The sequence below is a fragment of the Grampus griseus genome, assembly GCF_964374135.1.
Source record: "Grampus griseus genome assembly, chromosome: 1".
Taxonomy (NCBI): domain Eukaryota; kingdom Metazoa; phylum Chordata; class Mammalia; order Artiodactyla; family Delphinidae; genus Grampus; species Grampus griseus.
Genome location: NC_139017.1, coordinates 126,143,025 through 126,169,628, shown reverse-complemented (window position 1 = coordinate 126,169,628; position 26,604 = coordinate 126,143,025). Strand labels below are relative to the sequence as shown.

The window sequence follows — 26,604 nt, the reverse complement described above, 5'->3', positions numbered from 1 at the left end:
TGGCCAAAATCTTCTGGAGTTGGCACATGAGATGTATCTCTTTTTTTGCAGGCCTTATAGAGAAGGATAGTTGGGGAGATGGGTGGGATCTTCCTTTTTCAAAATATATTCTTCTCTTTCCTGCATTATAGTAAGCCGTGCGACTTACTCGCAGAAGAATTTGTTTCATATCTGATATGTGTATGTTCTTTCCTTCATTACTAACTATTTTTCCTTAGGGAATTCTCTGTTGCTTCCATTCCCTGACATTTAAAATTAAAATATCATTTTTCCAAACCCTTATGCCCAGCCTACGATGGTAAGAAGAAATCCCTGAGCTGTTGTATGTTCTGATCTCCTTGAAAATGAGCAGAATATTAATTCAATCTGGATTGCCTCTGTTATTATTTCTCCAACTAATACTGGTTATACCCTCTGAGTACCTGGTATTTTGCTTCCCTTTGTGAGATGTAAGGGTTAGAGTTTCCTTGCATAACTGCAGATTCTTTCATTGTGTTCTTCTATCTCAGACAACCTAATCTGATTGGGGGTTCCAGAAACATGAACACCAGGGTCAGAGACCTTAACCCTCAATTTCTGTTACCAACTTAAAATCTAATTGAATGAAACAATAGACTTACAATATTGACACACATAAAAATGTTAGGATGTCCTCAACCAGAGGTAGCAAATCTTGAATTATATGCTTTTAATCTTTTAATTACAATGCTAATTGTAATCCAAAAGACTAATTTTTCTATCTTTAAGGTCTTCTGCTTTGGTTGTGTTAGTCCTACCAGTGTAGAGTTGAATTTAAAACCATTTTTATTAGCTAATGGTGTATTCGGGATAGAATGGGCCCTGTAAAGAAGCAATCATTTTGGAAAATAAGTTTGTAACAGAACCATAACTTGTGAACAATTCAGCAAGTGTTGGGTTAATGACAACTCATCCTGCACCCAGAAGTTATAGGTTCTTACTCCTGCCTTAATGGGGCCTTTCCTCTAGAGTCTAGGACACTGAATGGCATGTAATAGGTACTTAGAAAATACCTGTTGGCTGGGAATTCCTTGGCAGTCCAGTAGGCGCTTTCACTGCCAGGGCCCCGGTTCAGTCCCTGGTTGGGGAGCTAAGATCTCACAAGCCACGTGGTGCAGCCAAAAACAAAACAAAACAAAACAAAATTTGTTGGTTGATTGAACAGAAGGGTGCTCTTCACTGTGGGAAGTATACGGAACTTGGTGTTTCACTGGGATATAAGACAACTTATATCCCTCGCATTATTTTATAAAGAGAGAAAATTTTTTATCTTTTCCCCTTCAGTTCAACCAAGTTTTTCTTCGTTATCAGATGGATGATCAGTATGAACAATAACTGTTCTTCTCTTATAGGAGTTATCTGTAGGTTCTTTTCTAAAGTTTATTAATGTGTCCTTTTCTGAGGCTGCCAGTTTTTTGTCATAATTCTCTTCCCCTAATCCCATACATCCTAATGAGATGTCTGCTTTCTCATCTCAGATTTCAGTCACTTAGTGGTCCATGACCTTGAGAATAAAGGGTAGATACTTTATTATCTTTTTACACTGTTATATTTATTTTTATACTAAAGAGTTTCTATAAATGTATGAATAATAGTATAAAAATAAGTATAACAGTATAAGAAAAAAGGATCTATCCCCTTGTTCTTTAAAGGAGAATTTTTTTTTTTTAGTGCCAGAAATAATCTACAGCAATGAATGTACTTTTTCATCGTTTTAGAAAAAAAAATCTTAGAGTGCGAATCACCCATATTAATTATGTCAGAAAATGTTTCCTCAAAGACTGGGGGAAATTTCCTTTCTAAACAGAATGAAGGTGAAGTTTCCTTCTGTCTCTTATATTATCTAAAGGACAGTCACTAACTGGACCTTAAGAACTACTGTTTCAAATCAGCCACCAGCACAGTTGTGGTACAGAGCTGTGCACGCCAGTCTGAGCTACTTGTCCTGAAGTGGCCGACACAGAGGGAAGGCAACATGGACTGGTCTCATTCTGTTTTGCCCAGTTGAAATTCTCTTTCTACCTCCCAGCCTCTGTGAAGCCCATCTTTATTTTATTTTATTTTTAGCATGGTACATGGGGAATCAAAAGAAGCTTCCAAACAGTAGTGAAAAACAACAACATAAGTCACATCCAGGCATTTTCTGGTCTTGTTTCATCTGTTTCATCAATGCCTCTTCTCAGCAACCAAGAGTGACTAAACGTCCATGCTGAGAACTCCTGATTGGGAGCAGAGCGAAGCCAGTCTTCACATTGGCCTTCAAGACCCTCGCGGTGGGGACACCACGACCCCAGACTAACACCTGCCACTCTTCCTTCTCACACCACCCCTCCCAGCTCCCTGGCTGTGCCCTCTTCCTCTAGATACTGGCACTGCCACCTCCCTCTCAGCTTCCGATGCTTGTTCAAGTCACCTTCTCAATGAGGCCTCTCCTGACCATCTTATTTAAAATCACAAAACTCTCTACCCTGGTATTCCCAAACCCTTATATTTTTTCTACTTTTTAAAATTGCATTTATCATCTTTTAAAATACTAAATACTTTGCTTACTTATTATATTTATTATTTATTATCTATTTCCTCCCCTGCCCCCCAAAAAGCTCATTGAAGTTTTTTGTTTGTTGTTCCTATGGTTTTGTTCACCAAGGTACCAAGAATAGTGTCTGGTCTTTATTAGGTACCCAATAAATATCAGTTAATGGTTTAATAAATGAATAAATAATCCTTTTGCTCCTTGTGAATACCTGACTATTCATACATAACTGATAGGAAGTGGTTATATCTATAAAAAATCTCATTAGCTAAAATATAGACTCAAAATATAGCTATCCTATTTTTAAGGTTAAACAATTGTGGACTCTTAAAAAGCTTCTAAATTAGATCTGGCTTTTTGTGTCTTGATCCCACTCTGTGAAACTTGATGCCAAAAATTCCCATGGCAGCTCAGTTCCTTGTTCAGAGGACAGGGGTGTATTTAGAGCACAAAATCTCCATGTAAGGATCATTGAAACTCTGGTGTATATTTTCTCTATTCACCTCAGTTAGCTTTGGTCTGGGTCTCCAACAGAATTCAGTTTTAAATGCTGCAGATTTCATGCAGAATGAAGGCTTCAACAAGCCCTAACTTGAATGACTACTTGCATTAGAAAGTGACTTAGGATAGTACAGCCAGAGAGAGACTCCATCCGCAGAGGGCAGGGGTCTGTGTGCTCCTTGGAAAGCTTCCTGGATCATAAGGATGAGCTACCTTTCAACAAGGCTTGCAAATTGGAAAATTATATTATCTCAGGCCATAGGACAGGAACATCCCTGCACTTAGAGACAGTGGTTATATTTTAGGTATATATATTGTTCAATCCAAAAATTCACTGACTTTGTTTCTGTGAACACGAGTACCTGGAGGTATACATGTCTTTTTTGTTTCTTTTATTATCTTTTCCATAATTAAAAATCATTCTGATGCTATTAGTTCATTTTAAATCAAGAAATATCTTTGCTTTCCCCAAAGGAGAATTGTCTTGTCATGTTTTATCTTTGGTTGTTTAACATTCTGAAGAAACTCTTAAGCCCAACGGCCATAGCCTAGGTGTTGATAGCTGCTAACAATTAAAACAACATATTGAATAAAGATGGTTTAATCATCATCTAGCCTGGAGTGGGCAGGAGGGGAGGGCCCTTATCACTCATGTGTTCATGTTTATTCTTCTGATTCTAATTTAATAAAATGAACTTAATTCTAGAAAGAGGCTGAGAAATTTACCTATATAATCAGAGTTTAATTCTAAGATCTGACACCATGCCTAAAAATACAAGCTCACTCTCTGAAAAGTTCATTCCCTGTGACCTGCTATGATAGACAGGCATGACCTATTTAACTCCTTCCATTGGAAAACTCCAAGATTATTTTCCAGGCTCTGTGATCTGCAAGCTATTAGCTCTGTTGTTTCTAAATCCCAGTGCTGATAAGGGCCAGGGGAATTGGGTTGTGCCATGAGCCCACCCCTGCCCAGGCTTTCTGGAGTTAGACAAGCTGGGATCTAGTCCCACTCTCATCCTTTGTAACCGCGTGACCTTGGAACGCAACTGACCTTCCTTTTCCTCACTGGTAAATTAGAAATAATAATGACACCAACCTCATAAGGTAAAACAATAATAGTAAATTCTCAGTGAATTTTATCTGTCACTATCATCCATATCTTTTAATCCTCACAACTGTTCTATAAGATAGCAATCATCCCTACTTTACAAACTAAGGAACTGAGGAACAGTATGTCTTGCGCAAAAGCAAGCAGAAAATAAGGGGTTAAGCTAATTTGAATACATAAAAACTTTTGCACCTCCTTCCATGACAACTTCTTTGAAGCTATTTGATTTTAACCCCAAAATTCTTTCTGTTTGTAAATCGAGGACCTGGACCTTTAGCATTTTCATTTTTCTGTGCTACTTCGCAAGGGTCTGAGTCTGAAAGCAGCACCTAGGATGTGGGCCCTATCTTGAGCCTCAGTTATGCTGAAACACTCGTTTTCTTTTTGCTATAGGAGAGCATTGAGAGCTGGTCACATAGCTTTACACCAGTGTTTGTGCAAAGCTGTGCCAATTCCTTGGAGCCTTGGTAACACATCAGCCCCTGAGGTCACTAATGGGCAGAAAGATCAACAGTTAAATAGGAGCTAAGTGACACATTTATGGGAGCTGGTGAAGGAACCATTACAACTGGGGCCATACCCCTTGGGCTATATATTATATACAATTCAGCCTTATTTCAGAGAGCAATTCATCTTTCTATATTTTCTTTTTCTTTTTCTTTTTTTTGCGGTACGCGGGCCCCTCACTGCTGTGGCCTCTCTCATTGCGGAGCACAGGCTCCGGACGCGCAGGCTCAGCGGCCATGGCTCACGGGCCCAGCCGCTCTGCAGCATGTGGGATCTTCCCGGACTGGGGCACAAATCCGTGTCCCCTGCATCGGCAGGCGGACTCCCAACCACTGTGCCACCAGGGAAGCCCCCCATCTTTCTATATTTTAAAAGACACTATGCTTCAAACATTTGTATAATGTTTTAATGACCACAAAAATAAAATTCATAGACATGCTTTGAGTGCCTACTGTGTGACTTGCACTCTGTTTGGGGCTAGACAGAGGTTATTCATAACCATTACTGGGAGCTAATAATCGAATGGAGACATCTAAATAATACAGAACAAAATAAGAACTGCAAAAATATATACTACCCGTTTGTACCTCTGTTTTCTCTGAGGCTAATAAATGCCAGGGAACAATTTATTCTAATTGGAAAGGCCCTTGGGGAAGGCCCTCATAGAGGAAATGTTACTGGCCCTGAAAAATAAGTAAGATGGTAATTGAGAGGGAGGGAAAAGGCATCAAGGCTGAAGAAGCAGCTGGAGCAGAAGGCAGGGAAGTGTGAGTGTACTACAAGTTCAGGAGACGAGAAGGAGTGTCTGCAGCTAAGTGTAGGCTTCATACAGACAACAGTGGAAGACGAGGGAGTGAAGGTAAGATGAAGCCCACCACAAAGGCATTAAATTACAGAATGGAGGTTGCATTCTATTTTCTGAATAATAGAGTAGTTTTTGCAGGGCAGAGTAATACATTGACTTCAGTATTTTTGGAAAATAATTCTAGGGATGGTACAAAAGATGGATTTAGGAGATGAAATATGGAGGAGCTTGGTGGAGTACTACTGTCGGCAAGAAATGAAGCCCTCATTAAGGCAGCTGTGGAGGAAAGAAAAGAGCATTCCCAGGGGCCAGGGACCACTCACCAGGAAAATAATTTGTCATTGCCCAATGCGGGGTGGGGACAAATGAAGGATGGGATGGAAAAACTGATGGTTCTAGCCAGAGTATCTTGGGAGAAGATACTAGGTACCAGGTTCCCTGACAAGATTAGAATTTTGGGAAAATCTCACATTTTAGTTTCATGCTTGGCTGCAACGCATTCATGGAATTTTCCCGCTCCTTTCAATATTACAAAGCATAATTCTCTATTTTGAAAGTACAAATCTATTTGATAAAAGTAAACCATTCAAAAGAGAGCTTAGAATGTGCTCAAATGGCGACCACACCTATGTCCTCTAGCACTTGAACTTGGACAGGAGGCAAAACTACCTCAACCCGTCTTAGGTTTTCAGCTGGGACTCTTCAGCAAAAAGACAGAATTAACAAGAGGAAAATGAACATAAGTTTATTAACATGTCTATTCCTGTATACCTGGCAAACACTCAGGAAAATTGAGCAACTCGAAGAGGTGTCTTCAGAATTCAGGATTAAATACCGTCTTAACAGGGAAAAGGGAGAGGGATGGAGGCTTCTTAAGGGAGAGTAATTTAGGGAAGATGAATGGACCCTTGGAAGCATAGATGGGAAGTATGATAGTTTGTGACAGAGTTTGTCTGGGTATGGTGTTGATTTCTGGTCTCCACTCCTATGTTGAGTCAGTCCTTCCTGGTTGGTGAAACCCTTATGACAATTGGAAGATTTATGTTTAGGCAGATTAGGGTTGTTCATAGAAAGTCTCTCCTGATTTTGCTGTTTTCAAGTGCCTACAGCTCAAAACAATCAGTATGTCCAAGCGGCATGTTTTGGGGTGGTATAAAGCTGGCAGCCTGGGTATGACTATATCAGACATCCACAGGAGCATTTATAAAAGCCATGCCTTAGAGAGCTGCTTTAAGTAAGGTTATTCTGAGCCTTGAGTGGTATCTTCTTGAATATTTCACCTCTTTCATTTTCTCTTTATTTTTCCTCCTCATGCCTACGCTTTTAGAGGAAAAGTCCGGTAAGAAACAACAAATCCTTTCTACATCTTGGCCAAACATTGTTTATTCTGTTCATTTTCATCATCTGCATATCTAATGACTGACTGTGTTTAACACCTCAACAAGATTCTGAATTTTAAAAACAAACCTTTGTGAACCAGGACACAGTCTAATTATGCCCCATGGGGATAAAAGGAAGCTGGTTGCTAAGTGATTTTCCAAACCTGTTATTAAGGGCCACAGGGTAATTTTGTAAAGATTCACCTCTGCCTCAATCACAGGCATATGTTTAAATATTTTAGTATTAAGTTTCATTTATTGCAGCTTCCACTTGGGTTAGTCAAGCTACATATATTTACCATGAGCTAGGCAAACATTTCTTTGTTAAATTTTCTTTGAATGTACAACATGATAGCATCCTTGATGCTTGTGAAGCTGGCCTAGGAAAGGGAAGTTGTCCTGTTTTCTTCTTTTTTTTTTTTTCAATTAATCAGAAAAATTATCCCCTTCTGAAGTTGTCAGAGACAGAAAAAGAAGATCTTTATAAAGTGCAAAACACCTCTTACATTGTCCTTTTAAACACCAGGGTGATTTTCAGTGGCAGTACAGATCTGTTAGGGTGTACCTACATCTTTTTTTTTTTTTTTTAAGAGCAGCAATGAAACAGATCTACTAAAAAAAAAAAAATGCACTGTTCTTGTCTCAGCTGCCTAATTTATGGGAACAGGATGCTAATGCGTGGCTGACACACGTGACCTCTCCAGTGGAAAATATGAAAATATTGTGTTTCCATGTTAACACACACCGAGAAGTAGTTGGTTGTCTGTTGACCTCACCTAAGTGGATGCTGTAATTATTGCTAAACCTCCCATCCTGCCCATTGACCCAAGCCTGGCAGTCTCTGTACCACATGCAGGAAATGTACTGGTAACAATTTCATGTGATTTTTTGAGGAAGGAAGAACAGAAGACACAGGAAGAACAAAAGACAGAATCAAAATATTACAATTTGTCAAAATATGGACCCAATGACATTGCTTCCAAAAATAAAATTAGTACAATTGTAACTATTACTATTACTAAATTGAATGGCCCACTTCTGTGTAACTGCGAGTCAGCTCTGGGTCACATGCTATGTGACATACATATCGATGGTGCGCTTCAGCAACCTTTCTTTGTATTGCCAACTATAAATTGGTACTTTCCATCTACCTCTACAAGGATTAAATTATGAGCCACTGCAGCTGCTGACCTTCAACACTCCCTGAAAGGAGTTCAGGGTGGAGATGAGGAATGAGGCAATCTGTGCTCTGGGAAAAACTGGCAGAACTTCAGATGGTTAGATATTTTCAGGAGAAGATTTTATGAGCCCAACTGTTGCATCTCTTCGTATATAGAAAAGCACTAAAATCCTTCATGGTGATGGCTGCTCCTCATGACTAGCAGCAACATTCTGCAAAAAATATGTGCCTGACTGCATGTGCTCCCCCTTCACCAAAATCACATGTTTACTGACCTGCCCCCCTACCTCTTTGGAGCAGTTTCTCAGAGCTATCGGAAATGCTGTCTCCCAGGCTATAGTCCTCACTTTGCCCCAAATAAAACTTAACTCACAACTCTCGCGTTGTGCTTTTTTTTTTCAGTCAACAGTATTTTGCCCATTTCATTTATTCTCTTTGACCCTGAATCTTTCTCTGAATTATCCAGATTTGGCCACTTCAAATATTGACAGGACTACGTAGTCTGAAATTTATCCGTGGTACTTTAAAAACTCTTTGTTCCTCATTGGTTTTCCTCCTGTTGTTCTTACAGCAATTTCAACTACAAGTACTCCTTTGCATTGTTAGCTGTGCCTCTAAGGATGAGTCCTTCTCCTGCTCCCCTGCCTCGTTTTTCTTTGGCAATGCCCACGTTGTTGCTGTTCAAACCAGTCAACTTTTAGTGATATCTTGGTTAGTAATAGGCTCTTTGTGTCTCTTCCTAAATGGAATTTCGGAAGATCATCTCTACCAAGTCCTATTGGATCTGGCAGGCATTCACAGTCATCTGACTTGTAATAGATATGGGAACAAATTTAAATATAGACAAACACAAAAGTTGGTGGGGGTGGGGACATCAAATAGGTGCTTGCCAGAGAGGTTATCTTCACCCTGAAGCATTTGAAAGCAAACAAGAAACTGGTTAGGACCATAATAATAAACATAATCATCATATATTCTAATTCTTTCCTAGAAAATTCACTACCATGAATGACTGAATTTGCTATGACTAGACTGTATAAAAATAATATTTGTTGGGTGCTTTGTGGCTTTACACGTATTTTCCTCTGTTTCCCTATAGCACTGAATTTTAGCAAATGAGGATGTTGTAAAGCTTCAAAACCTGAGGTTGGTTATTTAGTGACTTTGACAAGCCGGACAGATTGTGTTTTGTTACTTCTTTTTATAAATATCTTAAAACACTTACCCGCATTGGCAAAGACTAAGTTAGCCTACTTAGCTGAATTTAAATTAATCCTTTTGTGCAGAAAAATAACAAAACAAAGCTGGTGTGGGTAAGGACACTGTGGGTGCTGCGAGGACATTTACTGAAGTATTTTCTTTTAGGAAGGCGTATTCATATAGCCAAGTATATAAATTTTAGAAATGCAAAATGTTCTGACCGAAGATCTTCATTCTAGTGACCAAATCATACCCACTTTGAAAATAGCCTCAAAATACAAGCTAAGACTTATCTCTAAGTTGAACATCAAGATAAAAATAGAGGGGAAAATAAAATGTTTTTCAATACCTTCTCCAGAATGCATCAGAAGGTCAAGAGAAGTCAAGGAATTGAGCAATTAATGTTTAATTAGGAACACAAGAAATTTGTTCAGAAAACAAATAGACCAATTGCAAGATCCCTGTTTGAGTAATCAGGTGAAATAATAATAACAGTAGATTAAAAAAAAACTTGCTGAGAGCTTATTATGTGTGATACAAATGTCTGCAATCAGAGACAAATTGGCCACCTGCAGATTCTGAACAACTGAATAGATGTTTTGTTTGGACGTGCAGTTAAAAACAATTTTAATGCCATTTAAAAGCCAGAATCTTTGAAGTTAAAAGATATCAAGATATGCGTCTTCTCTGACAACTCTGAAGATCTGGTAGCATTAGGCCCATATTTTTGTGCTGCAAGCATGGGGCCCCTGAGTTGTGGCCATTTCACCAAAGCTTTGTGAAACTCTCATTCCCTCGTGCACAGCACCCCTGCTCCTTGCCCTGCAAGCTTTTGAGTTTGTGATTTAACATGGAGAGTGTTCAGCTTACAGAATATATCAAGATCAGATACTGGATGTTTCCTTCTGCCTTTGAAGCAGATTCTGTACATTGGTAGAACAAAGATAGAATGCTAAAGGCCTCAAAGTTCCTGGGAAATGACAGGAGAAAGAGTAAAATAAAACTTTTAAAAGGAAAGGCTCTCCCCTCCTGGTGGATAATGATTTTGCTGTCCGTGTTCAGCAGAACCTACAACTGCTTTATGCTCCTTAATGGTGATAATTAGCGTATAGAAAGCCCTTCAATTTGACTTCTGGAATTCCTTTTATTTTGCAGGTTTCAGATCACTTTTAATTGTGGACCTTGAGGTTTTCTGGGTCTGACCTTTCTATAGCTTTTAGCTGGGTCTTCTGGCTTTTGGTTAATAAGCCTGTGACTACATGAATTTCAACAGATGTTCCTTGATGTTCCTTTTTTTAATGTTATCTTTTACTAGAAAAAATACAAACAGGAACTATTGATTAAAATATATAGGTTTTTAATTCACTGGACTTAATTTGGGTGAATTTATATAATTGAAATTATTTTGAACAGTGTTGTTCTCTATAATCTTAACAAAGTTTATTGAATTTAAGGTTCTGCCTCTATATGGTTGCAATACACATTTTATTTTGCATTATTTCTCATAATCATCTTGGGGGAAATTGTGTCACTTTTAATTCCCTCTTTGCTGTATTTTATGCTGCTTTTAAGAAGGAAATGTTTGACATGCAATTAAAGCAAAATCATAAATGCCCACATCTTCTTTAGTGAAGAACTTTAGCCTGGTCATTAAAGAATTATAAAGTCTAAATATATAAAAGAGTGCTTGGATTTCTCTCAAAACACAGTATGAATTCGTCAGTAAAAGAATGTAAGCTCAGAAATACATATTAACATGTCCTTTTTCTAATTTCATTTAAATTGCATCCATGCATATAGACAGATTTATAAGAAAGGTGGGATACGTATGGAACAGAACTGGAAAAATATGGCAAATAATAATATCTAAAATATTACAAGTAAAATCGACTGGAGTAGGTATAAAAGACTATAGGTTTTTATTTCTTGTCTATGTTATGGAGAGTAGAATCATCTTTTTCATTTAAGCAACCTGCTAGATACTTTTGTGTTTGTGCTTCTTGCTTGGATTTTGGAATTTGGCTGGTACTGGGTCCCAGGTAGCCTCTGGTGAATTCACAAGCTAGCCCATATCCTGAGAGAGAAACTGAGCAACAGCTCTTTCCCTACTCACATCATAGTCACTCTTGTTACTACAGAAAAATCCCAAAGAGGGAGAGCAACCAGAGATTGTTGGGGTAAATTGATAGCAGCCATGATCAAGGTTTGAGGAGTGAAAGAAAAAAGTCGTAGGTCAGCATTTTGTGTTTTTCCAGGCATCATCTGGTCCACCAGTGTTTTATTGGTGCTGGACAATTTTCATCATTCACACCTGTGCTTGTCAGGAGCTCCTTATCTTTCCCACCACATTCTACCCATTGGGTGAGGCTGCCCAAATCACACCAGGCCAAGAACATATACTTTAAAAAAGTCCTCATCCGCACTCATTCCACAGAACACTAAAGAGAAGAGCCAGGCAAAGAAGAGGTGTCTCTAATCCTGCTCTCTGATTTTTGGAGGCTCCGATTAAAGCCTGAATTATGTGGGAAATGCATCGTGTCTATGATGTTTGCTAACACCCTTTTGTGTGAGGAAACAGTTTTCTCTGTACTACCCAGTTTCTAAAACTCCCCTCCTCAAACAATATGAAGAAAAACTCCGTATGACAAGACATTTAAATCTATCAGTAAAATTTTCTTGTATGTTTCTGCTTTGTCTGTATGTACATATAACTGAAACCAGTACATCCTCATTAGCAAAGCTATATTATGCAATGGATAGATTCTCCTTAAGGTTCTCCAAAACCTCATTATGGTTTAAATAAGCCACAAACACAATGACTGCCTGTCTTCCTTTGGCCTGATTACCTGGAGTGTGTGTTTAGTTAGCTGTTTATGAAATCTTCTATTACCCAAGCCTGTTGACTGATCCATCATTCTCTGACTAGGTGTCTGTTCTCTCTTCCTTTTTGCTGATCACAGAGGCGCAGCCCGGTAAGAATCCTCAACATTTTTACCTTAAACATGTATAGAGATAATTCTTGCCTAGGCAAGGTGGCCAGGTTGGCTTCTTGTTAAATTTATGATAACCCAGTATGAACGAGGCAGATGAATTAGGTTTAGTGGCTGAAAGTCTCTGGTCTTATATGTGTCAAGAGCATGTTTTAGGATCATCAGAGCACTTTTCCATAACAAATTAAACTAATACATAGGTACCCCAACTCCTAGTGCTAAATGTAAAAAACGTGGTGTGTGTGTGTGTGTGTGTGTGTGTGTGTGTGTGTATGTGTGTACAAGGTCTGGAGATTGTCCAGAAATCACCATAGAAACTTATAGCAAGGTGATAATAAAGAATAAGAAAACTGTAAGGCAAGTTAGGAAAGAATTTGTAAACCACATTGTTTTTAAGCCTGAATTTAACATAAGTCCCTGGACCATAACTCAAATTGTTCAATGTACTGATATACAGTCATACACAATCATAATTTCTATCTTGGGAGGAAGAGACGTACTTTCAAGTCAATCTTTCTAGGCTGTCACATATATATTCATCACTGAAGGCAAATCAGTATTAGTTTGCATTGCTCAAAGTAAATCTGTTATTTTCCTCAGTGTGATAAATTTGAGGCAACAAGAAGAAGAGACTTTGCTATGTTTGAAATGACCCGGACCTGCCCAGGCAGTCCCTTGAGAGAGGAAATGGAACTGAAACAATGCTGTCAGAAAGTAGGCCTATGCCAATTTGATCAGTCAATTACTACTTGAGACAAATACCCTGCGCCAGCTGACAAGCTGTGGTTCTCTGTTTAAGCCACGTAGTTGATGATCAAAGATAACACCTACAGGGACTATGTGGCTGATTCCAATCCAGCAGTGGGGTCACAGCTCAGATTATGACAAGTTACTCCTTTTTAAAAAAAAAGAAAAAGAGTGAATTAACTAAGGCAAAATGCAGGAAGTCTATTCACAGTCTACCTATAAAGACAGTCCTTGAAAGGAAGAAAATGTGGTTGCTTGGGGAGGAGAAGATTTCAGGATTCAATAGGCTTTTTTCCTGAATGTGCTTTATGTGGTCGACATCACCTTAACCTTGTTCTAGAGTTGTCCTGTTTCGACAGCAAGGCCATCAAAATCTGTATGCCGGATCATGGGACAACGGGACTTTCTTTTCTGTTGCTAATGGTTTCCTGCTTATTGTTTGAACATCTGTTCCTTTCTAAATTGATATGATTTTATTCTTTCTAATTTCTAAACAACGGTTTTCTTGCATATTTCTGCCATGTCTTTCTTCCTCTTCACTGATGATTGTTCATTCATACAGAATATTTAATAAAATATTACAGAGGCTTCTTGTCTAGTGCCTCTCAACAATAAACATCTATCAAATGAATTGATACACTGGGAAATGATGAATACCAATGAACACCAAAGAAGCTTTGTATCTTTCTTGGTTTCATGAATATTACATTATAAATAAAGGGGTAAGACAGAGACCAAAAGGTCTTCAATACAGCTTCTGGGGTCCCCTAACTCCTGAATTTCAGGTCTCACTATACTAGGTAGGTCCTATTCCCTCAGTGTCAACCTCGTGATTGACTACTTGGACCTAACGTCTCCACCTGATCTTTTCCTTCAGACTTTATTAACAAAAATCTGACAATCTGAGGCTCTCCAACCTAGAAAAACATTTTAACTCCATTTAAACAATTTGTTCTCTTATTATTTTGTTTACAGTCTTATTTTCCAAAAGCCAACCCACATCAAAACTCCTATAATGACCATAACTGATTTAAATGATCATATTTGTTTTAAATATTTATTAATTTAAATGAACATGTTAACTTACACATACTGATTTAAAGTGTTTATCTATTAAAATAAATAAAATATTTATTAAAAAGTTTTTACTAATAATGTATAATAATCTCTATATAGCACATACATGCAAGTCACTAAAAAACATCTAGTGGATCTTATTCAGTCTGAAACTGCTCCTCTATTGTAAATGAGTTCAAAATGAGACAAAATTCTGATAAATCCTTAGGAAAGAGGGAAAGAACCTTCTTATAGGTCTGTTACAGAGGGAAAGAAAGAGGGAAAGAGGGAAAGAGGGAAAGAACCTTCTTATAGGTCTGTTACAGAGGTGCTACATCTTGTCCTGAGTTGTTTATGTTATCATTTGAGAGAAGAAAACATCTGTGACCACCATGTTGAGCCTTCACCAAAGTAGGAAAGTATAAAAAAATGTGTTTGATTATCACCCACCAAACTCATAGTCATACCCTTTTGAAAACTTTATTATACTTCCACTTCCCCAACCTGAGCTCTGCCCCTGTCATTCTCCTAAGGGGGCCCTGCCAAGCCATGTCCCATCTTATGAGGCCACGCTTCTAGTGGTCTGCTTTTCTGGAAGCATCACATGCTAAGGACCTTTCACAGCAGTTTTGAATCAAAACTTGAATCAATCTTCTGTTGTCAAAATAATTTTCTCCTAGGGCCTTATAAATCTGAAAATGACCTTCTCAGATTATTCCTGACAGGGAAATTGTCATTCCTGTAGAATCACAGTGCCTTGAGCTAAAGGAATGACACCCAATTGACACCCAATTGATAGGTTGGTGCCCCCATGGCAGGCAAGTGAAAGAAATTGGGGTAGGAAGGGCGGGTGGGAAAGAATGGAATTCTCTGGTTCCCTGAATAGAACAGCCCACTCAGTGGTAGTACCTTCAAGTTTTCCTTCTTTTTAACATTTTCCACGTGTATCTTTAAAAATTGCATTCGTAACTAATGACTGTTTCTACAAGCAACTTATGGACCCCATCTGATAAGAGCAGAGAGTACTCCTCATACAGTCTGTAATTTTTAAACATTAAACATAAGTTAAACATGGATTTACTTTCTTGACTGCTAGATTTCAAGGGTTTTTTTTTAATAGACTATTCAATATTTGCTTTAATTTACCAAATCTACCCAGGTAAGGGTTTTCTTCTGGTTTGGAAGACTTATTGTTTACTCTCTTTCCTCTCTGTAATCTTTGAATAAAATGAAAAATTGATTTATATGTGTGTGTCTACAATTTCCAACTTGAATGCAATTCTGAGAAAAAATTCATTTTTCCCCAACTGCATTTCTTTGAGTTCAGTTTAATTGAAATGACAGAAATATACATATTGTACATAACATATATGTGGTCTTAAACCTTATAGTGTCTATTTCTAATTCTAGGGTGCAATTAAAAGGAACTTATCCAGTAAGTATATCTTAGCTACCAGAAATAGAGTACGATTTAAAAGAAGGAACAGTTCCTTGGATCTTGGAGCATATATACATTCGACTTATACACTCTTGGGCTTGATTTTTAAGGCTTCCAAATGTCTTACTCTTACAGCAAAGAAATCTTGTAATGATAAAAGAAATCTTGTAATGATAAAAGGGCTCTGTGGGTTCTGAATGACTAATGTTTAGATCCTGAAAGTGAATATGTTTTGGGGTAAACATTGCTATTTTCTTCCTATATTTGTCAACTCTTACTGTATCATTTGACTTTAGAAATGAATTTAATCAAGTGTGTGTTTGTTGATTGGGGTAGAGAGAGGAGGAGGGCTGAAGGAACTGAAGGTAGATGCAACTTACCCATTTTTGTGTTATTTGATGTGAAAATCTTAGTAAACCAAAGCGATATGAAATAGGTTATAATATACATGTGGCATGATTTTCTTCTGCTGCATACAGCACGTTCTAGGAAATTTTAAATGAATGGTTCCTAGTTAAAGGTATAACATTTTCTTGGCATTTCAAGAAAAGAACAGGCAGAGAATGCTGGATTCATGCACTATGTACATATGGCCTGGCTTAGTATTCTCTTATGGTAATTGAAAAGCAGAACTGATCAAGGCAGCAGGCATTGAAAGAATGGTGTGCTATTCCACTAAGCTCTACAGTGTACACATCTTCCATTTGCTGGCTTATCATGGTAATTCCCTGGTAAACTAGTTTTATAAATGCCAAAGAAAATGCTACTACATATGCCTAATATATGGCTGTTGCATTGCCAGGGGAGAGGGTTTGTTTTCTGGGTTTGTTTTGCAAAGTTTTCACATGGAGTTGCTTATTGATGGGACTTAAATCTCTAAGTGTTTCCAAACATAGCTCATAAGACATAAAAGAAAAAACATGGTAAAAATATGCCTAAAAATTCCCTTTGTCCTGTGCGTCAGGTGAAGAAATAGCGAGACCCAGGCGTTCCACACCAACTCCAGAACTCATAAGGTGAGCATGAAAAACACTAGTTGTGTTTTATGCAAGGGATCATGCACTGTTAACAATGAAACAAATCTCCTTTGGGCTAAAGTCTCAGCATCTAATAACAAAGGGCCTGCCCATATGTGTATGTCACAGCAGTTTCAAATATGTTATCATTTCTCCTAAGTGCAGCCTGAGGGAGATCTTTAGGAAAGTACCCTGTAGTCAACTAAAGTAACATCTATCAGAATATGGAGCCCCTCACTAATGAGAGGATTAAACGTCTACATGAAGACGTCATTTGGTGTCTGGAATGCTGATCTGAAATATGATTATATTGCCTTACAAAGAGTAGCCTGTTTAGCTGGCTACAATTTTGTGATACATTCTACCTGCCACACACCAAAGGAATCTTCTATTTTGTTTTTTGTTTTTGGCAAAGCATTGTGTTTTACACTGTGTAATCCTTGGGATAAGTAAGTATTGTGCACATAAGCAATGTTTCCCCCAAAGACTCCTATTTCTATCTAAAGGCTGGATCCTTTTAACTTTCCCTCCTTCTCTAACCCCTCCCCTCTCCTCTTCACCTCTTATCCCCCAACACACACAGAACTCATGAGGATCAATGAAGGGAATCAGGTCTGGGGAAGAAATGGAGATAATTATGCAGCTTTTCTTTAATAATCAGTTTAAGTAATAATTAGTAGACAGATGGGCGTCTAACTTACTACCTGTCTTTCCCCCCTAATTTCTCAATGCTCTTCTTTTTCTAATGTGCAGTATTAAGGTATTAGGAAGTTATAATTAGTCAACTGTGTGGGGCGGTCAGGGGAGGATGGAAGTTAGAAGCTGGTAGACTCAGTTTCTTATTCAAACACAAACTTCCTGGTGGCTTGTTTCTTAACTTCCCTGTGCCTGACTTTCACTAATCATAAACCCACATTAACTACAACACAGAGATGTGGTGAAGACAGATATAAATGGTTTTTGAGATCTTAAGAGAAGAAGGTGCTTTGCAATAAACTGTTATCTTTAATAATCTCTTCTAGGTATAGAGACTCAGATGCTTTGAAAGAGTTTCTCTCTTCATCTTATTTCTGTTGGACCAGCCCCTTGGGCCCCCGTTGAGAATGAGGGATCTTACCTCTTACTGATTCTTTTGTCCATAAACATTTGACCTCTTCATAAATATACTTTTTAGCCCCTCAGGAGCTTGAGTACATACATATATATGTACATAAGTGCACACACATACATCGGCCTTACTGTGGAAAATATTTGAAAGCTTTATATCTTTTTTAACATTAATATTTCCTTTCTCTATGTTTTGCTGTAATGTGTGTGATTCAGCAGAAAACCTCCAGATGACACCATGGCACTTGCTCCCCTCTTTGGCCCACCATTAGAATCAGCTTTTGATGAACAGAAGACAGAAGGTAGGAAAAACTGTATATCTGTAGATTTGTTTTTCCTTTCAATGAAGTATAACTTACCTAGAGTAAATGTGTTTTGAGGCATGTTTGTAATGTATCACCAGATCTTCATGTGAAAGGATAGTTCTGATCTAGGTGTGCTCTCAGCATGGGAATTTGGTTTGCAGACCTCTAGCATTTCAGGATTTGAAACTTTACTTCCAGAAGTAGCTAAGAGCTAACAAGTTCACTCTTCAAAAGAGGTCAATAAGAATTACTGCAAATCTCTACAACTCACTGGATGGGGAATAAGTGTTCTATCAGCCAGACAGCCATTATTATGGAGCCAGACCTTCAAATTCCCCATCATAGTCACTGTCATTGTGATATAGACTCTTTGACCACGTTTTCTCTCTTGTCGACCTCATCAGTGAAGGTGTCAACTGTCTTACTCACACAATAGACACTGTTTGCAGGTTCAAGACCCAGGAATGACCTTAAATCATTTAGCAACTTAGAAATAAAATGTTATGGGAGAAATATCATTTTGGCTGTTATTGTTGGGTTTACCTATTAAATATTTATTCCTAGAATTAAATATTTTAACTTTTAAACATTAACCATTTTTGGATGGCTGTGAGTAATGTACACCTTGCTGACATAAAAGAAACTCTTTATGAAAGGGATCTCATCTATTCCTAAAATGTATTTATGTCCAATGCATGGATCTCCAGCAGTTATATATTTGATAATATGGGATGTTTTTATAGAAATCATTTGATTTAAGACCCCTATGGTTATGTACAATCAAAGATGATTTTTCTAGGACCAATTGGTGAAGGAAATTAGATATAAGTGTTAAGGACAACAAGACTTGAAAGCATAGTACGTAGGCTAAGATACAGTGACAAAGAGACTCCAAAGTACAGTGAATTAAACAAGATAGAATTTTATTTCTGTTTCATGTAAACAGCCTCGAAGTACACAATGTAGGACTGGTTGGGTGGCTCCTCTATCCTCCGCATGTGACCTTCATCTCTGGGTGCGAGGGGGCTGCTCCAGCTCTCACCATCAGAAGAAAGGGGGGCAGGGGAGGACCCATGGAACTCACTGTCAGTTCTTGTAAGAGCAAAACCTGGAAGAGAGACACATCACTTCCAACCAGAGCCCATCAGAAAGAATTTAGTGCCATATGGCCTGCTTAACTTTAACTGTAGAAGAAATGGAGAATGGATCCTGGGAGACAGCTAGCAGCCAGCCACAGCTGAATGTTTTTCAACAATGTAGTTAGCAAAGTGTATAAAGAACATCCCTAAATAGTCCTTCAGTGATTTAAATGTCTACAACTTAGAATCCATAAATAAAGGTGGCCCTGCGGTGAGGTTCTCAGTTATCTTATTAACCGATCTGTGATCAGTCTCACTTTTAATGACATAAAGTCATGTGTAGTGACTGAAGGTGGGGTTTGATTTGTTGCATTTGAATCTACCTATTAAAAAATCCCATAACATTATATAAACCTGATAGACAAAATAGAAAACAGTTCGTAAAAATCAAAGTGGTGTCCCACACTGCATCTACAAAAAACCAAATGCTACATCACAACTTTGGAGAATGTGTGCTTTCATGTTAAAACAAAACAGAGCTAAGACCATCATTGAGGTTTGTGGTGGAGAGGAGATACACACCTGAACTTGTCAATGAGCCTGTCTTGATTGTTCTTTAGGTGGTTTCAGCCCCTGAAGTTCTGTAAAGTTCCAACATTTGCACCGAACATACTAGCTCTTCCAATACCTGCACCTACTTTTCTTATCTACTCACTCTTACTTTCTTTATTGATTCTTCTATCACTAGTTTACAAGGCCTGAGAGGAAAGTGGATATTTTTGGAGTTAGGAATGCACGCCTGGGATCAGATCTTAGCTCTGCTACTTTCACCATGTATGTCATTGAGCTAGTTGTTTAATCACTGTAATCTTTGGTTTCCTCAATATCAATCACACGGTGGTGAGGTGAGGACTAAAATATATCATAATAGCTACTGGCCTTGTGATAAGTGTTTTACATGTATTTTATATACATTATATTTATATACATTACCTCCTTTAATCCTTTTAGTAACTCTTTGAGATTGCTCTTATTATCTCTACACTGAAGGAAGGGAAGTTCAGAGGTTACACGAATTGCCCAAGGTCCTAGAGTAAGCATAGAGGCTGGATTCAAATCCACATCCAACTGACTTCCCAGCCTGTTTTACAACCTAATGAATTACAAGCAGTACTTACACAGACCCTGGCACATGATAGGTGCTGAGAAGAGCTAGTTCATTACATTGTTACCATGGCAACAACCAAAAAAAAAAAAAAGAAGAAATATTAGATTCAGTGCCCTTAGGCCTAATACCTAATTGCCCTGATTTACTTTAGATGCCTAAGGACTTATTTATTTTTCTGGTTCTCTTAATATGTTCACCAAACATTTTTTGAATAATTTAATTTCTCTTTATGATACTGTAAAAGGATTGTTTAAAGACCCCGTAAGATGCTTTAAAGGTGGGAACCGCTGTACAGAATTCAGGCATCTTCATTCTTGAAGCCTATTCATAGCAAACTTTAAATAAACCAACTTAAAACAAATGTCCATGGGAGTAATGCCTGGATTTTCAAGTGGGTGCCAGAAAGGAGCCAGTACATGTATTGACATTTAGAATGTCCTTAAGTGACCAACCAGGAAAAGAATGCAGACGCTCTGTTTTGCAAGTTTTTATTTAGCTATATGTGCACACACAGACACCCCCTGCGCACATGTGTGTGCGCACACACACACACACACACACACACTCTGCTCCTATGTCCATTCTCTGCTTGAAAAGAATGAGGAACAACACATCTCTAAATTAATTTGCTAGGACTGAGGGAAGACAGAAGTAATTTTGTGAAACTCAACTTTAAATTGAAATTTTAAGTTCTAAACTCAGGACGTTTCTTTTTTGAACTCACCCTGGGAAATTTTCTTTTTATGTTTCCAGTTCTTTTAGATCAGCCTGAGATATGGGGTCCAGGCCAACCAGTTAATCCAAGCACGGAGTCGCCAAAGTTAACAAGGCCTTTTCCCACTGGAAGTAAGTTATGGGTCTGCTCTGTCTGGAAAAATAAGTGACTCATTTTACTGTCTGCCTGCATAGTGAAATTAGGCAACCCTTACAAAGTCTACATAAGCCACATTTGGACTGTTTAACATTAAGAAGAGATGTTATCCTGATAAGCTTTAGAGTTACAGGGACCTAGGACAGTTGGTTGAGACAGGAATAATGTAATAAATAAAGCAGAATAAGTAACTTGGAATCTATAGCTTCTTCTGACGTCCCACAGGCTCATTCATTCGTTCAATAGGTTTATGTAGGAGTGATAAGCAAGTGAACTAAAGACCCTGCTATTCTCCAGGCATGGGCTAGCACACAACACAGAGGTAACCAAATCAGATAAGGTCTCTGCTAGGCCTACAGAACAACTGAGGCTACAGAGAACAGAGAGGACACATTGAGAGGAAAGAGTGATAATTGGAGAACAAAAGAAATGATGCCATATGGTAGAGAGAAGCTGAGATAGGAGATCAGGGCAATTTCATCTCAAAGCAAAGAGAGCCATCATCTCCACTTATTCCAGAATGCCCCCAACCCTTACTCCAGGTGGCTGGGGAAAGAAGTCCTGAAGAAAAAAGTGAACTCACCAAATCTACCAAATATAGTAGTGAGAGGAAAACATACACTTAAAGAAAGAATAAGAAAACAGCGTACCTGTTGAAATTCTTAACTTTGGCCCACAAAGTGACAAGCCCAGTTCAGAAGGATGAGTCTCTGGGTTGGGGCTATAATACAGTACTTTTTCTATCTCATGGATTTTTTTTTAGCTATAATTTCATCAAAGGAATCTGTTCATTCTTCCTTGATCCAAATCATTTTGCTTCAGTCTTTCAAAAATATACTCAAAATTTAAGACATATAACTTTGAGAAATCTTTCCAGACTCCATCCAAGCCATAATATTCTGACTCTATTAAAAAAAAACCCTCCCCTGAGCCCCTACCCAAGCTGTTCTCATTGTACTTGATCATACTCTGGACAGTAATTGCCTGTGACCATGATCTTCATTCATTCAGTAGTAAATTCCTTGAGGCCAGAGGCTCGTTGTAGTCAAACCCACGTCCTTCATTCCTAGTACAGGACATGGGACCTCATTGGTACTTGAGGCATATTGAACAAAGGAACGAATGAATCAACATTGGTGTTATTGTTGTTACTATCTGACTTTCTCTTGACAAATTCTTATCATAAAATGGAAGAATCTGAATGAGTCCTGCTTCAATCCCTTAGCTTTGAACTTTAAAGAAGATGGATTGTTAATGGCTATTCCTTTTCCAATGGCAGAAGTATGAGCGAAAGCCCCAATCCTGCCTACCTAGGGAATACTGTGTAACTTAGGGAGAGTGTGATCAGCAATGCTTGGCTTCTTATCTCCTGGCAGCACCTCCACCACTGCCTCCAAAACACGTACCAGCCACTCCACCCCGAACAGGCTCCCCCTTAACAACTGGACCAGGTAAGCTTTATTTTTTCTGCTCTGGGATGACGAGGCAATCAGCAGTGGCCCCGTACCTCAACATGCTCTTGATGTGTTAGAAGCTATAGGCTAGACTAAACATGAAACTGTTTGCGTTTAGTTTTATTGCCATTACATTTCACTATGTAGACTTCTTTCAAAGTATCACTCCCAGGTTTCACAAAAGGGTTCACTTTCCTAACTCATGTTTTCTCTGTATAATGTTGTTGAACAAAGGCCACATTTACTTGTGAGATGGAAGAAAACAAACTCCATATCAAAAGTCATTGTTCAATTGACATCTCATTTCATTGGATCTCACTGTAATGATTTACAAATTAAAAGGCATAATTTGTATTGTTCCAAGAACCAATAAGTTTCTTTCTAGAATTAAAACTGTATCGTCCACAATGATAATAGAATGGTTCCCGGGATATGCAGCATACAGGTAAGCTTGGGTGGTGGGAATTTTTCCCAGTAGTTATTAAAGTATTTATTATCCCACGGCAAAGAGATGTGTAAGGATGATAAAATATGGCAAGGAATTGCTGCATGCCTTTAGACAGATAATTTCTAAGGCACATCTTTACCGTCTATTAAAATCAATACTATGTATTCCTACAGTTTATAATCTACCTAGTCTTACTGGACTAGCAAGTCAAAAGCAGTAGTAGTGGGCTTCCCTGGTGGCGCAGTGGTTGAGAGTCCGCCTGCCGATGCAGGGGACACGGGTTCGTGCCCCGGTCCGGGAAGATCCCACATGCCGCGGAGCAGCTGGGCCCGTGAGCCATGGCCGCTGAGCCTGCGCGTCCGGAGCCTGTGCTCCGCAACGGGAGAGGCCCGCGTACCGCAAAAAAAAAAAAAAAAAAGACAATAGTAGTTATTTTATGTGCCTGGATCCTTAGAATGCAGTTCTTCATCACCTTTGGAATTCTATTGCAGCTTCATCCTTAGCTATTTATGCAGCCTGGTGAGTTTGATAGCTACAGAGTGGGGTATTTATCAACAAGAGTAAATGCAAGACATAGTCATTTATGAAATTTACATTGATTCAGACCCAACAGTCATCCAGAGTGTCACAGGTAAAGGTGTTTGCAAGTTCAAATCATTTTGGCCCCTTGGATTCCCATGAATGTGTTAGAGATAAATAAATCTACCAGCAACAAAATTATAAATATTGTGGCCCATTTATCTGTAGCCTTGGAACCTTGAAGGTTAACTCTTTTCAAATGTGAAATATGGAAATATTAAGCCGGCTCTTATAGCTAGAAGGTTATTTAAAGGTAAAGTGGCTTCTGCTCATGCCTTGCAATTATTTAGGTAACAATTTCTAATTTAAATAACCTCGGTTTAGTAAAAGGTACACTTCCTCACATTTCAATTGTTATCAAGTATTTCCTGCCAAGCTGTAGAAGATAGTTTTAATTTTTTCTCTTATTACTGAAAAGAATTAAAAAGAATAGCTAATGCTAATACTTAAGCAAAACAGACTTTTTTGTTTTGCGACTTCAGATAGATATACATCAGTTATGCCTTCGCTGTTAACAGGTTAGACTTGAGAAAAGAAATTATAAAGGTGTTTTTATAATTTTCTTCCCTATTAAACAGGTATGTATGTAACAGTTCTAATAAGTAGTAAATGTATTCTCATTATCCTATGTGTGTGTGGTGTGTGGAGTGTGTATGTGTATGTTTGTAAATATTCATGTGGGGATATCTCTTTATATAATCTTTGTGCTGTGTTTCTGGTGTGTTCAAGGTGGAGGCTATACAACTAATTATGATGTGATCATTTTTTTTAACTCACAGATATTGTCATTAGTTTCACGAAACATTTTCATTTAATATGCCAGAGTAGACAATCTTTATCAAATGAGGGTCATTTCCAGCTATCAGTTCTTTTTTGGTTGTGTCCTCTGTATTTCAGTAGGCCAGATTTTCCAAAGGGACCTCCCTTTTGGAATTTCCAGTTCCAGAGCTTGTACACTTCTGTGAACCTAACACTGCCTTCTCAGAATGACCACACTTTGCATGCCTGTGAGCAGCCTTGGAGGGCAGTCGCGTGCTCAAGTGCTCTCGATGATGGTAGAAGTAGCCAACTCGGGTCACCCCACACGAGGGTAAATAATAGCAAAAAAGGCGATACTCATATTGTAGACGCAAGGAACTCTTCCCTTCCCTTCAACTCCAACCAAGATTTTCCATTGTGAAATATGCCTACCTAGGCACCTCACAAGACAATCTATTTACCAGGCTTTGCCTCACCCCTCCCACTTCCCATACAAATAATTTTAACAAAGTCAATTAAATTTTAAAATCAACTACTTTAACCACAGGAAATGACCAGGCAGCCACAGAGGTCAAAATTGAAAAACTACCATCAATCAATGACTTGGACAGCATTTTTGGCCCTGTGTTGTCCCCCAAGTCTGTTGCTGTTAATGCTGAAGAAAAGTGGGTCCATTTTTCTGATACATCCCCGGAACGTGTTACTCCAGAGTTGACTCCAAGGGAAAAGGTGGTGTCCCCACCAGCTGCCTCAGACAACCCAGCTGACTCCCCGTCTCTGGGCCCCCCGGGCCCTCCTGGCCCCCCAGGACCTCCAAGTCCCCCTCGCAATGTACCATCGCCACTCAACTTAGAAGAAGTCCAGAAGAAAGTCGCTGAGCAGGCCTTCATTAAAGATGATTACTTAGAAACAATCTCATCTCCTAAAGATTTGGGTCTGGGGCAGAGAGCAACTCCGCCTGCCCCACCACCACCCACCTACAGGACTGTGGTTTCATCCCCCGGACCTGGCTCGGGCAGTGGTACGGGGACCACCAGTGGTACGTCTTATGTTTGAGTGTGCTTCGTGTGACGGGGAATGGCCGTGGCTACTGCAGTGTGAGCAACGCCCTCCTCCTGCCTGGCAGTTGGCTTTAGAGCTTCAGCCATCCCTCCTTTGGCGTGGGTGTCCTGTGCCCTGTGGCATGTACTAGTGCATCGAATGCTCACGGTCATAGTGCAAGTCTGTGGATGTGTCCTGCCCTGCACTCGCAGCCCTTAGGAGTGCCCTGCCTTCCACCCTGCAGATAAGGTGTATATTTTTTAAAGAAGGCTGTGATGTCATTGTTTAGAATTCAGGAAAAGTTCTAGAAAGACAGTTTTCACAGCAAATGAGTTTCATGTTTAATGTCTGATTTCCTCATCAGATGCCTCCACGAGATCCCTAGTTTGTTTGGGTTTTTTTCGTTTTTTTCCGCTTTATTGAGATACAACTGACAAAACTGTAAGATATTTAAAGTGTACAATTTGATGATTTGATATACACATACACTGTGAAGGATTCCTCCCACCAAGTTAATTAACACAGTCCATCACCTCACATATTTACCTTTTTTTTTCTTTTTTTTGGTGAGAAATTTAAGTTCTACTCTCTTAGCAAATTTCAGTCATTCAATACAGTGTTATCAACTATAGTCACCACGTTATACATTAGATCCTCAGACATTATTCAACTTACAAGCTGATAAATCTGTTTGTATTTTCTTTCAAGAGTCCTAGTTTTTGTAGATCAATGCGTTTTCTTCTATTTTTTTTCTGTTTATTTTCCTTGTGGTGGGAGAACTATGTTAACTCCTCTAATTACTTCAGAGAAAAAGAAGTAGGGTTTGAAAAAGAGATTTTAGACGACAGCAAAAAAAGAGGCTGCCTTATTGCATCCCCAGCCTAATCAAGCTGCCACTGAAACAAACTGCTCTCTGATGTCATCATTTGACATGCTCATCAGCCTATGAGGTCAACTCTAAGTATAGTGACAGGGGATGGAGCAGTTTATCAGAAATGTACATTTTGGGATTCTAAATGCACATGTTGACCTTGAATCTGATATTTTGGTTTCCCTTATTTGAAGCTTCATTTTGTGCTCTCTAATTATGAAAGGATGGGAACTACCAAGCGTATCCAAGAAAGACCAAGATTTTTCTAATGCAGCTTCTGTATTATTCATTCCATTGGTGCTCATGTTTGTCTGACAAGATCCTCCAGTGCCTTCCCAACTGTTCCTGTGGGTTTGGTTTAGGTTCCTTTGCAGAGGTGTCAAGGACTATTTGTTTTTTATTTTCTTTGAAAGAGGCGACCAAGTCTAAGTTATTTAGATC

At 38.7% G+C, this 26,604-nt stretch overlaps 1 protein-coding gene across 1 annotated transcript in view; it reads left to right on the top strand.

Annotated features, from left to right (window-relative positions):
- Nucleotides 1-26,604, top strand: part of SGIP1 (SH3GL interacting endocytic adaptor 1) — a 209,902-nt gene that overhangs the window by 123,722 nt on the left and 59,576 nt on the right. The window contains exons 8-15 of the mRNA XM_082667976.1: nucleotides 6,803-6,814; nucleotides 12,195-12,206; nucleotides 15,438-15,462; nucleotides 16,430-16,481; nucleotides 17,805-17,890; nucleotides 20,894-20,986; nucleotides 22,388-22,462; nucleotides 24,799-25,290. Coding sequence (XP_082524102.1) covers nucleotides 6,803-6,814; nucleotides 12,195-12,206; nucleotides 15,438-15,462; nucleotides 16,430-16,481; nucleotides 17,805-17,890; nucleotides 20,894-20,986; nucleotides 22,388-22,462; nucleotides 24,799-25,290 — 847 coding nt within the window. The remainder of the gene's footprint in view (nucleotides 1-6,802; nucleotides 6,815-12,194; nucleotides 12,207-15,437; nucleotides 15,463-16,429; nucleotides 16,482-17,804; nucleotides 17,891-20,893; nucleotides 20,987-22,387; nucleotides 22,463-24,798; nucleotides 25,291-26,604) is intronic.